Source organism: Chelon labrosus, assembly GCF_963514085.1.
Source record: "Chelon labrosus genome assembly, chromosome: 21".
Lineage (NCBI taxonomy): Eukaryota > Metazoa > Chordata > Actinopteri > Mugiliformes > Mugilidae > Chelon > Chelon labrosus.
This window is the reverse complement of record NC_140354.1, coordinates 7,787,407-7,801,444: the sequence shown is the minus strand read 5'-3', so window position 1 is coordinate 7,801,444 and position 14,038 is coordinate 7,787,407. Positions and strand designations below refer to the sequence as shown.

The following is a 14,038-nucleotide window of genomic DNA, read 5'->3' as shown; positions in this document are numbered from 1 at the left end:
TGTGTGATATTCCTGCTGTCGGTGGAAACCTATAATCCCTCCCTGATTACCGCGCACAGATGGATTGCGTCCTGTCGGCCATCCGGGTGACATCAGGGCCTTGTCATCCGAATTTTACCGCTATGCTTGCGTCTTGATTGCTGAACACAAGCCATTTGGGGCAGGACATCTTCTCCACTTTTTCGTCGGTGCCAAAATGAGGAGAGCTGTGCTCAAAGAAGCCGCCAAGCGATTCCCCTGGCTGGCCAATGTCACTTTGTACGGGTGCTTATTCGCCGGCGGTGACCTAGTCCACCAGCTCATCGCCCAGAAGGAGCGCATGGACTGGAAACACACTCGCAACGTTGCCATTGTGGCAATCAGTTTCCATGGAAACTTTAATTACTTTTGGCTACGAGCCCTGGAGAGACGTTTCCCTGGGAAGTCAGCGGGAATGGTTTTCCGGAAACTTCTGCTGGACCAAAGCTTCGCGTCGCCTTTGGCCACCAGTGTCTTCTACACAGGTAAGACACTCAGGTTTCATTCAAGCGAATTCCCACTCAGTGCAGAGGTTGGTTAATTTAAGGAAATGTGCAAACACACCCTGTTTCTACTTAGACTGTGCCATCCATCATCCACCGTCTATTGCCAAGAACATCCAATGTCAAAAACACTAACTTGTTTGCCAGTTTTAAAAGTCAGCAGAACCTAAATGTCTTTGTTAAGATATTTAGTTAAAATTATGTAAACATATATTTGCTCCCTCTGCTATTGCAACACACTATATAACTCCAGGACTTATTTTTTACACACCTCAGTGCCACAAAAATCTCCACAGGCGAGCAAACAAAGATAAATGTGCTTTGTAAATGGGAATATAAGCAATGAAAGCTGTAGGAAGTTGAAGAGGCTTCTTATAAAGATTGTCTCTAAATCAAACATCAAGTTGGTCAAGGTGAGGAGTCATTACGCACGGTTTTACATTGTGCGTAATTGCGCACAAATGCTTATCGTTCCAAACTCTGTCTAAATGTGTTTACTGTCCTGCAGGGGTGAGCTTCTTGGAGGGCAAGGAGGACATCTTTGAAGACTGGAGGGAGAAGTTCTTCAACACCTGGAAGGTAAGAAAGGCCTCTGTGGCATCAAGCTGGGGAAAGTCACCTTCCCTTCACACACTGCCGCTGCCAGCTCACAACCAGATTAACCTAGATTGTGTCACTGCTGCTTTTGCGCAGTGGGCTCGACGCCCGAGAGCAAGCGAGGTAATTCATTCGTGACTACAGCCGGGGGATAAAGAAGTCAACGAGTTTCAGGACGTTTAGGAGCTGAGATCCTGCCAAATGTGAATCATCGTGTCATGCTGTTGTAACTGTGGGATAACGTGCGACGATCCCGTTAACTGGCCATGTTACAAAAGCACACTGTTTCTGAAAAGAAGGATTTGCTTGCTGTTACCAAAAATTTAGATCTTTAATTACAGATCAAATCAAAATTTCAGCCTGTACCTACAACCAATTGCAGTTTTCTCTTTCTTTGTTTGTTTCTTTACAATATTTCCAAGCCCACTTGTGCGACAGTTAGGAAGTTCAACATTAAGCACATATGACGAATGACGTATTGTAAAATTCTGCATATGATCAATTAAGGCAGTGATATGTTCATGAAAATGGATTGTCCTCTAAAATAACAGTGTTTTATTCTCTCTTTCAGACTGGACTCATGTACTGGCCATTCATGCAGGTAAACCTGGACTCTGTTCACTGTTTAGAGTTTTTATAATTTGGTAAAACAGCAACCGAATTTCATTGAGATAAATGACAGGAAGATTCCATCCTGATCAAATGCTGCCAAGTTTTTATGATTAGAAGAAAATAAACCTAAAAGTAACAGAGGTTAAATATCAAACAGTATCACAATAAAATTGTGAACTGAGCATGCTGGGAGGTTTTCCTTTCACACTGCAGGTCACAACATAATTTAATACAAACTGTAAATTGTGACTCAAATAAGAATTAAATCTAAACAGGAATATAAGAACATGTACTGAATTAAAACGAGAACTGGCCTACTCAATAACATGTTAGTGGCCTTGCATTGCTAGATCCATATATGTATATGCTACACTGAAACAAAACACTTTGGTCAGTGTCATCATGTAATTTTGCCTCTGGTCCCTCTTCACAGTTTCTCAATTTCGTCCTGATGCCACTGTACATGCGAACGGCCTTCATGGGCTGCTGCGCCTTCCTCTGGGCCACGTTCCTGTGCTTCTCGAGGCAGAGCGGCGACGGCACTGCCGCCGTGGCTTTGGCATTTGTCATGGACCCCCGTAAAACTCTGGAGGACATGCGTCAGGCCCGACTGGCCCGAAAGAAGCAAAGGACCCAGAGGGAAAACTAAATGCAGCACGGAGAGCCGAACAGCTGTAAAGCGAAAGAAAACACTTGGACTCAGTCATCTCATTACCTGTCACATACGCACACAAGAGTTGGACTGTTTTGAATCCCGGTGTAATTATGGTAACATGAGGTTTGACAAATGTGGGCATTTAAATGGTTTCAAATGCGCTTGATGTCAGGCAGCTAAACAGACCACAGAAGACGTCACAGTGTGTTATATTAAGACAATCTGAAGCCACAAAGAAGCTGGATCTACTTTGTCTTGAAGGTGGTGCAGCAGAAAAGATATGGTGGTCGTTAAAATTGAATAGGTTCGTGCTCAGGGGAGCCTGAAGGTCAGTCAACTCATTAGATCTGGATTTTTCTTAAATAAAAGTTAATGTTTCACCCTAATGAAGCTGCTAGATGTCACCTGGTTCATCCTCAGGGAGATATTTTGCTCTGGACCAAAGTGACATATGGAATAACTCTAAAATGGTCCAAGTGATGAATCTTGACACATCATTTACAGCTTTACTGACGTACAAAGGAGTGACAGTGAGATTGGGTCTGTGGATGTTTTAGGTTACAGGGCATGCTGGTGACACTGGTTTGATCTGAACCCACAGAGCTTGATTTTTCTGCTTTACACCAGTCGTGCCTTTTCTTGGTGACAAGACTATCCCTGACTGTGAGCTCGCAGAGTTTAGCTGACTGATGACAGTCATTAGTAATAATCAATAAAATGAGCGTTTGGAAGCATCCTCTGAGGTGGGTGAAGATTTACAGCAGTTTCAGGTATGTTATATGAGTCTGAGTTGGACATAGGGATGTTAAAGAGTTTAACCTTCTTTCGAGTTAGGTGAGCACAAAATGTGAAGCTGGAGCCAGCAGACAACCGCCCACGGACTGTGGTTTAATTTTAGAGAACAACTTCCATCTAGCTCTCTGTAAGAAAGCAAACAAGCGTGTTTAACAGAAAAGCGCTTTCCTTTCAGCCAGAGATCAATTATCTGTTATTAAATGTCCCCTATTTTCCTAGTGTGAAATATTCAGTATCTTAATCCTGTCCTCTTACTTGAACCAACTACTAGGTTGCCATCAGCCCAGATACCTTATCATGTAACACATCACTCACCCGAGCCAGACTCTTAATTCACTCGTTTAGATTTAGCAGAGCTCAAAGACTAGAGATATGATGATATAGATCCTGAATTAGTGAAAACCCAGGCTGTGCATGACTTGATATAAATCCTTTAATAGAAAAATGCAAACTGCATAACATTGTGTTTTTGAATGTACAAAACAAACGTTGAACTTCATAGAATGAAAATCCTTTTTATGGTATTATGATCTCTGGTTTACAGTCAACTGTGAGAACCTCAGCTATTTTGTTGTACTTGTACTTTGATATTTTCAGAAGTAGGACGCTTCATTGTTGTGTGAACACTTTGACAGTAAACCCGAAACCAATAAACTGGTCAAACAGCTCTATTCTGTTGAGTGGATGGGATTGTGTCACGACCGCAGATCTGAAAGAGATTTGACGGGGGAAATTGTACCAGAGTTAATCCCAGATCAATGAGATTGTGGTACTTTAAGATTGTGACTATAATTAGCGGATTGACAGGAAACACAAAGTACAGCTGAGACTGATGGGAATGTTGTCAGTTTTGGAGGTATTTTTGAGCACTGGATGGAGAGAAAGTTTAACCTAATGACTGTTAATCCTGAGGAGAAGATTAATGTCTAGTTATATTCAGTTAACAGTTTAACATTGCAATCAAATGCGCAAACCTAAACGTATGAAAGCTAGTTTAGTCTAGTTTACTTTAGAGAGAATTAAAGGTGAAAAATGGTGCTCAGCAGCTGTATATAATACAATGTACATGGAAAAACAGTCCCTGCGTTGAACATTTCTGTTTATTAAATCAAGATTGTCCTGTTACTGAGTGCTCTTCAAAGGTAATTTTAGACAGCTGATTCTTTATTTTAAGATAGGCTGACCTCATCCTAACTCATATTTTTCTGTATATGTCAGCCCTGAATGAATCAAAAGAGCATATTTCTTCTCTTAATGCAGAACTATCCCTTTTAACTAAATTCCCTGTGATGTCAGCGAAGGTCACACATTCATGTTTGTAATCTCCTGTCAGTGTGGACAAGATGGACTGAAAACATGCAGCCCAGATATGAAGCAAGGACAGAGTGGATTGGAGTATATATGCATGCGTGTGTGTGTGTTACAGCTTTATGCTCCAGTGATGGTGCGCATGGATTAACCAGGATCAGATAGGCCTGCTTAATCCCCCTGAAAAGGACAGAGTTGACCCAGTTTGACCTCTGACCCCTACCGACTGGAAGTGAAATTCCCCAGTCGGAGTCTAGGAGCAGAAATGGGCTGAAGCGCAATGAACACACCAAAGCTATGTATTTATTATCAATGTTTTATTGAACCATATTGGGTTTTATTTGACAGTAGAAAAGAAAACATGTTTATTTCTTCGATCGATGGGTTTGAAGTAAATTTTATTCCTGGTATTAAGGCCAAAATTGTACACATATTATAAACAAGTAATGTATGATTTCTGTTGCTATTAAAATATTAAAGTTTTTCTCTGTCACAGTATAAATCTGCAGAGAAACACACAATTATGTGAGTATACTGCCTCGCTGCAGTATTTTACTAAAGTCAGTTAGTAGTGCTGAACTGGCTAAATGAACCCTTAATAATCTCTAAATAAATAAATAAAATAATTAGTGCATTCAGTCCCTGAAGGCAGCACCACCCTCTGGTAATCCATCAAAATGTCTAGACTGTGATATTATGCAGATACTCCTCCAACACTGGTATCAGTACTCTAATTGGACAACGACTCTAATCCCGCCCATCTGCACTTGATTGACAAGCCGTCAACCAATAGTAACACGCAACGAGGCTGTCATCTAACTTGTGATTGGTGAACTGGTCCTCACAATATGAATGGCAACAAGTATTGTTCGACGTACTCCCAAAGCGGTGGCGACTTCGTGGATTCCAACTCAAGGCGAGTCCCTTAATAGTTTTATTTTAGCCATCCGGCTTCAGATTTAACCGACAAACTCTGGCGGTAGTGACAGAAAGGCATGGAGAAGGATTAGAGAAAGGCTATACTAGTCAACTTTGCGTCAAACGAAGCCAACTGTTGATCGTAAATTGTGGCAGTGATATGTTTATCTCAGCTGGGATTTAAATGGTTAAACCCCGTTAGCCGAACTAGCTAGCGTTAACTTTTATGTATGAATTCAACTTTCTTATGCTCAAGTGTTGTGGTGTATTGTTAACATTTTTCCTATTTTTGTAAAATGTGATTTTACCCGACAACTTATCGGTATAAGTTTTCCGTTATCTTGGGTATCGTCTGCTTTAACTTCCCGTTTTTGTCATCACCGCTTGTTACGACAAGACTCTATTTAAGGTTAATGACAAATTTATTTCCGTGGCAGCCTGAGGCACAGTTGTTGAATTTGTCCAACTTTAAAATGTTATTGGAATCGGGTGAATATGTTGTCTAATTCGGCATGGATTCAGTGTTAAAATAAACTTTAGTTAGTTTAGGCTGAGACGTATTTTCCCGTTACTGCTAATTTCACGCACAGGTGGTGGACCGCTGTGGCGAGCAACAAAGTTGGTGATTTGATCGCACACACATGATATTTGCTGGTTTATTTATTTGCCGAATTTACGTCAAAAATCAGCTGTATCGTTTTCACTAATTTCATGTAGTAAGGTATAATTTTTCATGAGCAGGTGCAATGTTAAACATAAATTGGCCGAATTCGAAACGGAAGTCGGAACTTGCCTAAGTGCTTTTGTTTTAATCGACCACAGATTAGTGTAGGTGGAAGAGTCTGCTGTGGACTGGGCTGGAGATGGGGGATCCGGAGCCTCCAGAGTTTGGGTCCCTGGAGGAAGAGCTGGAGTACTGGAAGGAACAGGCTGCCAGGCACCGACAGAGGTGTGTCCCCCAGTTTGTCTCATTTTAATTGACCAAAATCTGCACAGTTCTTTGCGTGACAAGATGTCCTAAACCCATTTAACAGTGTGCACGTAATAAACCTCTACCATATAAACACAACATCATCATTTAATTGTGCATTTTCTTCCGGATTTGAGTTCCCAGTTTGCTTTTTCTTTAAGCATAATCAACATATGTCTGCACAAAAACTGAAAACGTTTTCATTGTGGAAAGGCACATAATATTTATCTTGTTATATAAGTCAAATTTGTGCACAGCAATATACAGTATAATCTTGTAGTTCTTGTGGGAGTATTTAATAAACCCTGCCAAATAATATTCCTTCTCTGCGCTCTAGTTTATAGAAATTCTGAGAACCCGTTTCTGCTTTGTTTAAACTTTCTTTTCAAACTATGTTTTCAACCCACAATCCCTAGTCATCTGATCGGATTGTTTTTCCCCCCCAAACCAGAGTGTGATTATTTTCCAGGATGAATCCAAATAAACGAGCCAAACTGACTTGATGAGAATGTGTCCAAAGGTAACAAACATATGGTTTATACTGTGTGTGTGCGTGTTCAGTGCGGAGGAAGCCCAGGAGGAGCTGCAGGAGTTTCAGCAGATGAGTCGGGACTACGAGGTGGAGCTGGAGACGGAGCTGAAGCAGTGTGAGGCGCGAAACCGCGAGCTTCTCGCTTCCAATAACCGCCTGCGCATGGAGTTGGAGAACTACAAGGTACAGAGACAAAACAGATACGGGCAGAAATGTTCAATAATTATTTAGAAATAATTGTCTCAACATCGTTTTATGACCAGCATAAAACTGCAGCGTGTGGGACGTCCGGTTATTGTAATTGCACTCGGCTTTTATTTGCTATCAACCGACTGTTAAAGTGGATTTGACTGGGTATTTCCATATTTATCAGCTGACGAAGTCTTGTTTTATAGCCTGGGTTTGCCTGCTGTGGATAGATTCCACTGGTCTGAGCACACACACACAGTTTCACAGAGGACCGATTCAGGACAGAGAAAGGCAGCTGATGACTCTCAGTGTCTGGAGGGGATGGCAGTTCTTCCCATAAGATCCTTTCCAGTCACAGTTTACTCACCCTCAATTTCTTCCCTTTAAAAAAAAATGCCATCGCTTAATCCTTCTGCTGAGAACATAGCTGGGATCTGGACTGAGCCTTTCAAGGACAGCTGCTGAGTTTAAAAAGCTTCGGAATAAGTTTTACTTCCGACTTTAACATAGTGTAAAGACAGAAACGTACACAGTGAAGACACTGTTTGCTAGAAGGAGCTGTTACGTCGTATTTCATTCCTATATCCTTGTTTGCGCTCCGTGCCTTTGTCCCCAGTGTCAGGCTGTGCAGACTGAAAGTGACGTCATTGCACCGCGTATGTTTTCCTCACAGTTTGTTCTAATGTTTCGTTGCACCCCTTCCAGTTTTTGTAACTTGTTGCACACTTAATTTGCAGTCAGGAGCGAATGCTGCAAGAAAATAAAGTATTTTATTAGTTCACATGACCTGTGCAGAGTGCTTTTATGAAAGGATAAACAAACCTAAAAGTTTCAGCCGTTGCTTCGTGTAAAGAAGCTCTTTCTTCACTTTAACCTCGGCTAAAGCAGAGAGTAAACAATAATCCTGTTGTTACACGCAGACCAAAGGAATATGTTTTGTGTAGAAACAAAGAGGGAGACAGAAAGAGGTACAGGAGAAACGAGCTCTGATTGCTGTTGTCATTGTGTTAATATTTGTTTCTACTTAGCCAGGGGGGTAAGAACTGTGGTCAGAGCGTTGAAAAGGCTTTATCTGACTGAATGTGTGTGCAATATGTGGAGACTTCATGGAATTTGGGTGAAGCATGCTGAAATGTGACACAGTTCAGGAGCGAAGAAGTGACTCTGGTCCTCCCGAGACTGTTGTTTACGATGTGAATGTTTTGGACGTTTTTAGTCGAGTCGTTGACTTTGCCCTTGTTTCTTTATTCCCCCCCCCCCCCCCCCCCCCACTGCCAGGAAAAGTATGAGTCGCAGCACTCTGAGGCCTGCCGGCAGATCTCCAGCCTGGAGGGAGACCTGGCTGAGACCACGGCCGTCCGAGACCAGCTTCACAAATACATCAGAGAGCTGGAGCAGGCCAACGACGACCTGGAGAGGGCCAAGAGGTCAGCAGGCGCGCACAGCACTCGCTTGAAAAATGGGGAAGGGGGGGAAATGAAAACACGCCGGCGCCGTCACAGTCATTTCGCCCTTTGTTTGCCCTTGCGTCTTCAGGGCGACCATCATGTCTCTGGAGGACTTTGAGCAGAGGATGAACCAGGTTATAGAGAGGAACGCCTTCCTTGAGAGCGAGCTGGACGAGAAGGAGAATCTTTTGGAGTCTGTTCAGAGGCTGAAGGACGAGGCCAGAGGTAGAGCGCTTAAAAACCTTCAGCATGTGACAAATGGACAGATATGACCACTGTATATTATTAAACACTAAGCTGATCAGAAAGTAGGGGTAGTTAAATAAAACTACACTGCTTACCTTTATCAAAACCCATTAACTTAACTAGTCAGGGTTTGGTGCACAGTCCTCTCCTTTTTTATATTTGGATGCAGAATGGATTCTGTATGGAATCACAACACAATGAATGGAATCAAATTGAATCTTGAGATACTTGTCACCATCAAAAACCCTAAAACAGAGAGTGGATTTAACCTCCTGAGGTGATTTCATCTGGTTGAAAACAGGCAAACAAATGCGGCAACGTATAAAAGAAGAGAAAAAACATAGGTTCTGGTGGTGTGTCCCGCACCGTTGGCACTCGTCCGACCAATGTCGGCTGCTTTTTCACCAACTCAGCATGTTGATTCACTCAGAGAGATCACTGATTGGCTCGTCAGCTGAGAGAACCGCTCCATAAAAACGACCAAGTCCAAAGATCACACGCACAGAGGACTCCTCTCGTTTTTCATCTTCATCTAACATTCAAATATTTTCACAACAACATGATCATTTAGAACAAATAAACGGTAGATGGTAGAACGGCCAAGCTCTGTACGACTGTTTGTAGCAGTTGATAACCGTGTGTTCACAGTTGCTCTCTGTCTACTCTGCTTCTTAGATGTTTGTTTGGTTTGTCCACGTTTTACATTTTTTAAAGTGAATATTGCGTCTTCGGGATTTCCCATTTTGCAAATAGTTTCATATCAGTCAAATCTGTTTTTCATTCAGACACCTGCTCTGTATTTCCTGTCTCTGTCGTGTGCCTTTCTCAGACCTGAGGCAGGAGCTTGCGGTGCAGCAAAAGCAGCAGGTTCAAGACAGGAAGCCGTCTCTCAGCAGTTCAGGAAAGGAGCCTTCAGCAGCCTCCTCAACTGGCTTTCCCACCCCGCCGCTCACGCCTCCAGACAAAAGAACAGAGGACAAAAGCGCATCTTCGTCCCCCAACCAGCCTCTTCCTTCTGCCCCCACGCCGTCCAGACCTCCAGCCTCCGCTGAGGCCTTCGCAACCCCTCCGCCGTCTGTCAGCAGAGGTCAGTTCACGCCTGTTGAAATGAATGATCTTACACATCAGTCAGCGCTCTAAACTTTTTCATTCAAATCCGTCGAATTTGCTGTTTCTCAGGTGACAGCCTGTCAGGGACGCCGCTCACCACGTCGGCGAGAATCTCCGCTTTGAACATCGTTGGAGAGCTGCTGAGGAAAGTCGGGGTAAGGCTTGAGCTGTAGACTCACTGTGGTCACTGATCATCACTGTTTTAAGGTCTCAGAGGTCAAAACGTCTGCATAGCTGTTAGTTCGCACTTTGGTTCAACACTTATTGATTGAAGCTTTTTATTCTCTTAACTCCCCTGTGTCATAGATTCAGACAGATTTATCTCAGCAGCTGATAGATAGATAGAATACTTTGCATTCATTCGTGATCCCCGAGGGTGAAGCCTAATGACTTGTTCTCCCAGCGCCATCATGAGGTTCACATTTGTGACAGAATATATCAGATTCACTTTCTTTGTGGAGCTTCTCTTAACAGTTCAGTTCAAAATTTACATAATAAACTTCATACATTTAACTGCTCATTACATTTACTTCAATCTCTGCAAATATAACCGTTTGCAGCCTCACAGATCTTCTTGTGCAGCTCTTAGCCTCCTCATATGTTTTAATTATTTTTTTTTATAGCAGATTAACCAACGATTCTGAACATTTTTTCTTCTTCTCTGTTTGTAGAACCTGGAGTCAAAGCTGGCTTCATGTCGGGAGTACGTGCACGAACAGACGTCTAATCGCAGACCCCCTGTCCATGCCAGTGGACAGGGGGTGGCAGCGGGCCAGAGCAACTCCTCAGAGAACCACCCGACCAACGGCCTCTACAACAAGGGGTGAGCTGCTCTATCCTGCTCGGACCAAGTAGAAAAACACGCGCGGATGTTTTTCAGTCAACGTGTGAATATTTGTGTATGGAAGGCGTTTCCTCCTGTCGTCGCTACAACTCTTTTTCTGCTGCGTTTTACAGGCTGGTCAAGAGGATAGACTTTGGGGCCGGATCCAAGCTGCTGCTGTGAACCGCAGCCACCTTTAATCTTGAGCTGCTCGGCCTTCTCCTCTCCGTCCAGCCTGGAAGTCCCACATGTAACGGGTATGGTGAGTCACTCATCGTACAGGCGCGTCTTCGGGACATGGACCGCTCATAAGAAGCTGGGGATGCGTTACCGTGGATACTCTGGGAACTCTGTTCCAGCTCAGAGCTACACAGTTTTTGTTTGTTTATTAATAGGACTTATTGTCGGCACTCGCACTTGGTTTGAACTAATTTACTGGATTCGTGTTGCACGTCACAGCGTCGCATCCTTTTGTTTGGATTTTGTTTTTTGTTTTTTTCGGTCTCTCTAAAGGCGTGTTCAAGCTTTTAATTTCAGAATTCAGAAATTAAAAGCACAGCATTCTACATGAGGTAATTCCCAAACATCTGTTACATTTTTGCCCTCACAATTAAAGCTAAAGTTAAATTATCAGAACACAGCTGAAGGGCGTCTGAGGGCTGAACACTGGACGAGCACTTTTATCCACATGATTGGAAACGTCTTTATGTCTCACACTCAGTCTTGTCCTGTCATCTGACGGTCTGTCGGCTTGGGTTAGGGTTAGGGTTGATAAAACTGCAGCAACAACAAAGTGCCTCTGATTTTAAAGAATAAAAATAATAATAGATTGTGTAGCCCAGAAAATGTTTTTCATAGATAAACAGGGAATATGTGTCTTCATCTGTACATTACTGAAGGGCTGAGTTGTGTTTTTGTTGAATTTGTTTTTTTTTTTTTTTTCTGCTGGCTGTGACACTACTGTGCTCAAATAAGCGATGGTGCGGGTGAAGCTGACCTGAGGTGAGTCTCAGGAAGCCTTAAACAAAAAAGACTTTTCTCACTATTTCACATGTTACCAAAAGCGACACCTAGTGGCCACCAGGGGTTGTGCATCTTAAAGCTGCCTTAATAATTACCTTTTATTATAACAAGTCAAGTGCGAAATGTTTTGCTTCTAATAAGGAAGAGACTCGACACCATCTCTGCAGCTTTATGTAGCTTTTTAGCTTTAGTTTTGGTCGTGTGGCTCGCAGACTCCGTTTACATGGACAATATTTCTTCAACCAGATTAAAATGAACAGAGATCCAGTTTCTGTGTTCACAGATGTTTAGATGCTCCACAACATTAACCACAGTAGAACTTTTTCGACCAGGCGGTTCTGCCCGCTGTGGAGCTTTAAATCTGCCAGAAATAAAACAGAAGAAGAAGAAGTTTCTTTCCAACTTAAATGACAGCACTGATTCTGACTTTGTTTTCCGTCCCTCCTGGAAACCTCATGTTACCCCGCGTGGGGCAAACGTGCGCAGAAAGCATTTGCATGATTATTTAGAGCTATTTTTTTCTTTTGAATAGATTATCAAAGTTTTACACCACTTTTAGAAATCAGAATGAATAGAGGTATTTTTATTCTGGATACTAGTGTCCATGTAAACATCGCAATTCACTGTGCACTCGCAGTGTGAGCAGTTCATTAGGTACACTAGTGAAAACACATGCGTTGTAATGTAACAGTCCTGCGCAGGCCTTCTCACTTCCTCACAGACCAAAGTTTTTCCATTTTTACACCAGAAACATCGCAGTTTAATGCTAGACTAGGATGCATGTTGTTTGTTCCGTCCAATATTTAGATGCTATGTCGGTAAATGAACATGACAGGGGAGACTTGTTTCACGATTGCGCGATCAGAGTTTAAAAAAAGAAAAAAAAAAAAAACCTCTGCAGACCTCGACTTCTGTCTCTCCAGGAGTGAAATGGCAAACGTCTTCCGTTAACGAGGAGATACGAATACTTCAGTGAAGGCTACATGTGTTTTATGTTAAAAAAATAAAAATAAAGTATGTAATAGGTTGTAGTGTTATCTACTGTAGGCTCACTAACATAGGCTGTGGTTCAGTCAGGGCGAGTGTTTCCTGTGAAGGCAGAGGTGTAGTGGAGTTTTCTGTTGCCTTATGTGACTATAATATGACTATAAAAACTTGTTCTGCCCTTTTGTTGTTTTTACCTTCTGTGCTGCGAATGATGCTTCTGAAAAAGTAATAAAACTTGAAATGGAGGGAAAAAAAAAAAGATTCTTGTGATCTGTACATTTCACAGGAAGTGGAACGACAACAGCTGTAAGAGTTTGGTATGGATTTAATAGAACGTCTTCGGTTCATGAGGCAGAAAGTCCTGCATCACAGGAGTTGTTGTTGTACACGTCACTTTTAGTGAACAATCACATTCTGTGTATTTGTGAGGTTTAAAATCACACAATCTCAAGGATGAATACAAAACCGTTAAGGTTCAGACATACTCTTACAGTCAAATAAAAATAAAACCCTCGGATGATGTGCATAAAGAAGTAGAGCGTTGAAGGCGTGATCATTGCGTTCAGATCAAAGATGTCAAACCCACAAAGTTAACATTTACTGAAGATGGATCCTGAAGACTTACTCTAATGGAATAATGGTGACAAATGATTCAGTCTGCTGCATAGTAAGAGATTTTATGACCCATTTTACAAGTTGCAGCTGTACTGTACTAACTGTACACTTCTCTGTAGCGCCCCCTGCTGTGTGGATGTCAGTACATACAAGTATTTTTCATGTGAAACAAGTTGCTCATTAACTTAAACCCATCATACCAATGCAGCCGTAACAGTCATCAGTGATTTATCAATTATTAAAGTGTAAAAATAAAACTTCAGCACGTTCACAGGTCAACCTGAGCTTCGGTACAAATGTACACGTGGCTTTTATCGTTCATGTTTGTTTTCTGGTTTATTCATTTCTTCAAAGATCATTTTGTATTGTGTCTACAGTACGTAACCACAGAGCTGTGATGTTTACGTGCCAAGTTACTGAGCAACAGTGGGACATGAGTTGGACAAAAATGGTCCCAAAATGGCAAAAGGCTTCACTCAGACTGATGGATCTGTGACTCTTAGCAAATCAAACTATTTAGACTGACTGTATAAATTGGGCTTATTTAAGCCATCTGAATCTAAATATATTAGGTTTACATAAATTATATGTTGAAAAATATTGATATATATATATATATATATTTATTTTGCTTGAAAAATCTAAATAATTTGTTAAATTAAATCGACAGCATTCAATCCTCCTCTGTG

General features: G+C 42.0%; 2 protein-coding genes across 3 annotated transcripts; both read left to right on the top strand.

Annotated features, from left to right (window-relative positions):
* Positions 1 to 196: 196 nt before the first annotated feature.
* Positions 197 to 3,648, top strand: mpv17l (MPV17 mitochondrial membrane protein like; the record flags this gene model as incomplete). Its single annotated transcript, XM_084571483.1, has 4 exons — positions 197 to 503; positions 1,030 to 1,100; positions 1,690 to 1,719; positions 2,164 to 3,648. 4 exons carry the CDS (start codon positions 197 to 199, stop codon positions 2,377 to 2,379), a joined length of 624 nt encoding a protein of 207 aa, XP_084427609.1. The 3' UTR covers positions 2,380 to 3,648.
* Positions 3,649 to 5,341: 1,693 nt separating this feature from the next.
* LOC311506974 (nuclear distribution protein nudE homolog 1-B-like) lies at positions 5,342 to 13,147 on the top strand. Of its 2 annotated transcripts, XM_084571152.1 has the most exons (9): positions 5,342 to 5,404; positions 6,229 to 6,355; positions 6,938 to 7,091; positions 8,376 to 8,524; positions 8,634 to 8,770; positions 9,621 to 9,878; positions 9,971 to 10,056; positions 10,573 to 10,724; positions 10,859 to 13,147. In XM_084571152.1, the coding sequence occupies exons 2-9, from the start codon at positions 6,270 to 6,272 to the stop codon at positions 10,905 to 10,907; spliced, it is 1,071 nt and encodes a 356-aa protein (XP_084427278.1). In that variant the 5' UTR covers positions 5,342 to 5,404; positions 6,229 to 6,269; the 3' UTR covers positions 10,908 to 13,147. The 2 variants fall into 2 exon arrangements, with proteins under 2 accessions (XP_084427278.1, XP_084427279.1); XM_084571153.1 differs by lacking the exon at positions 5,342 to 5,404 and having other exon boundaries at positions 5,753 to 6,355.
* The last annotated feature ends 891 nt before the right edge of the window (positions 13,148 to 14,038 follow it).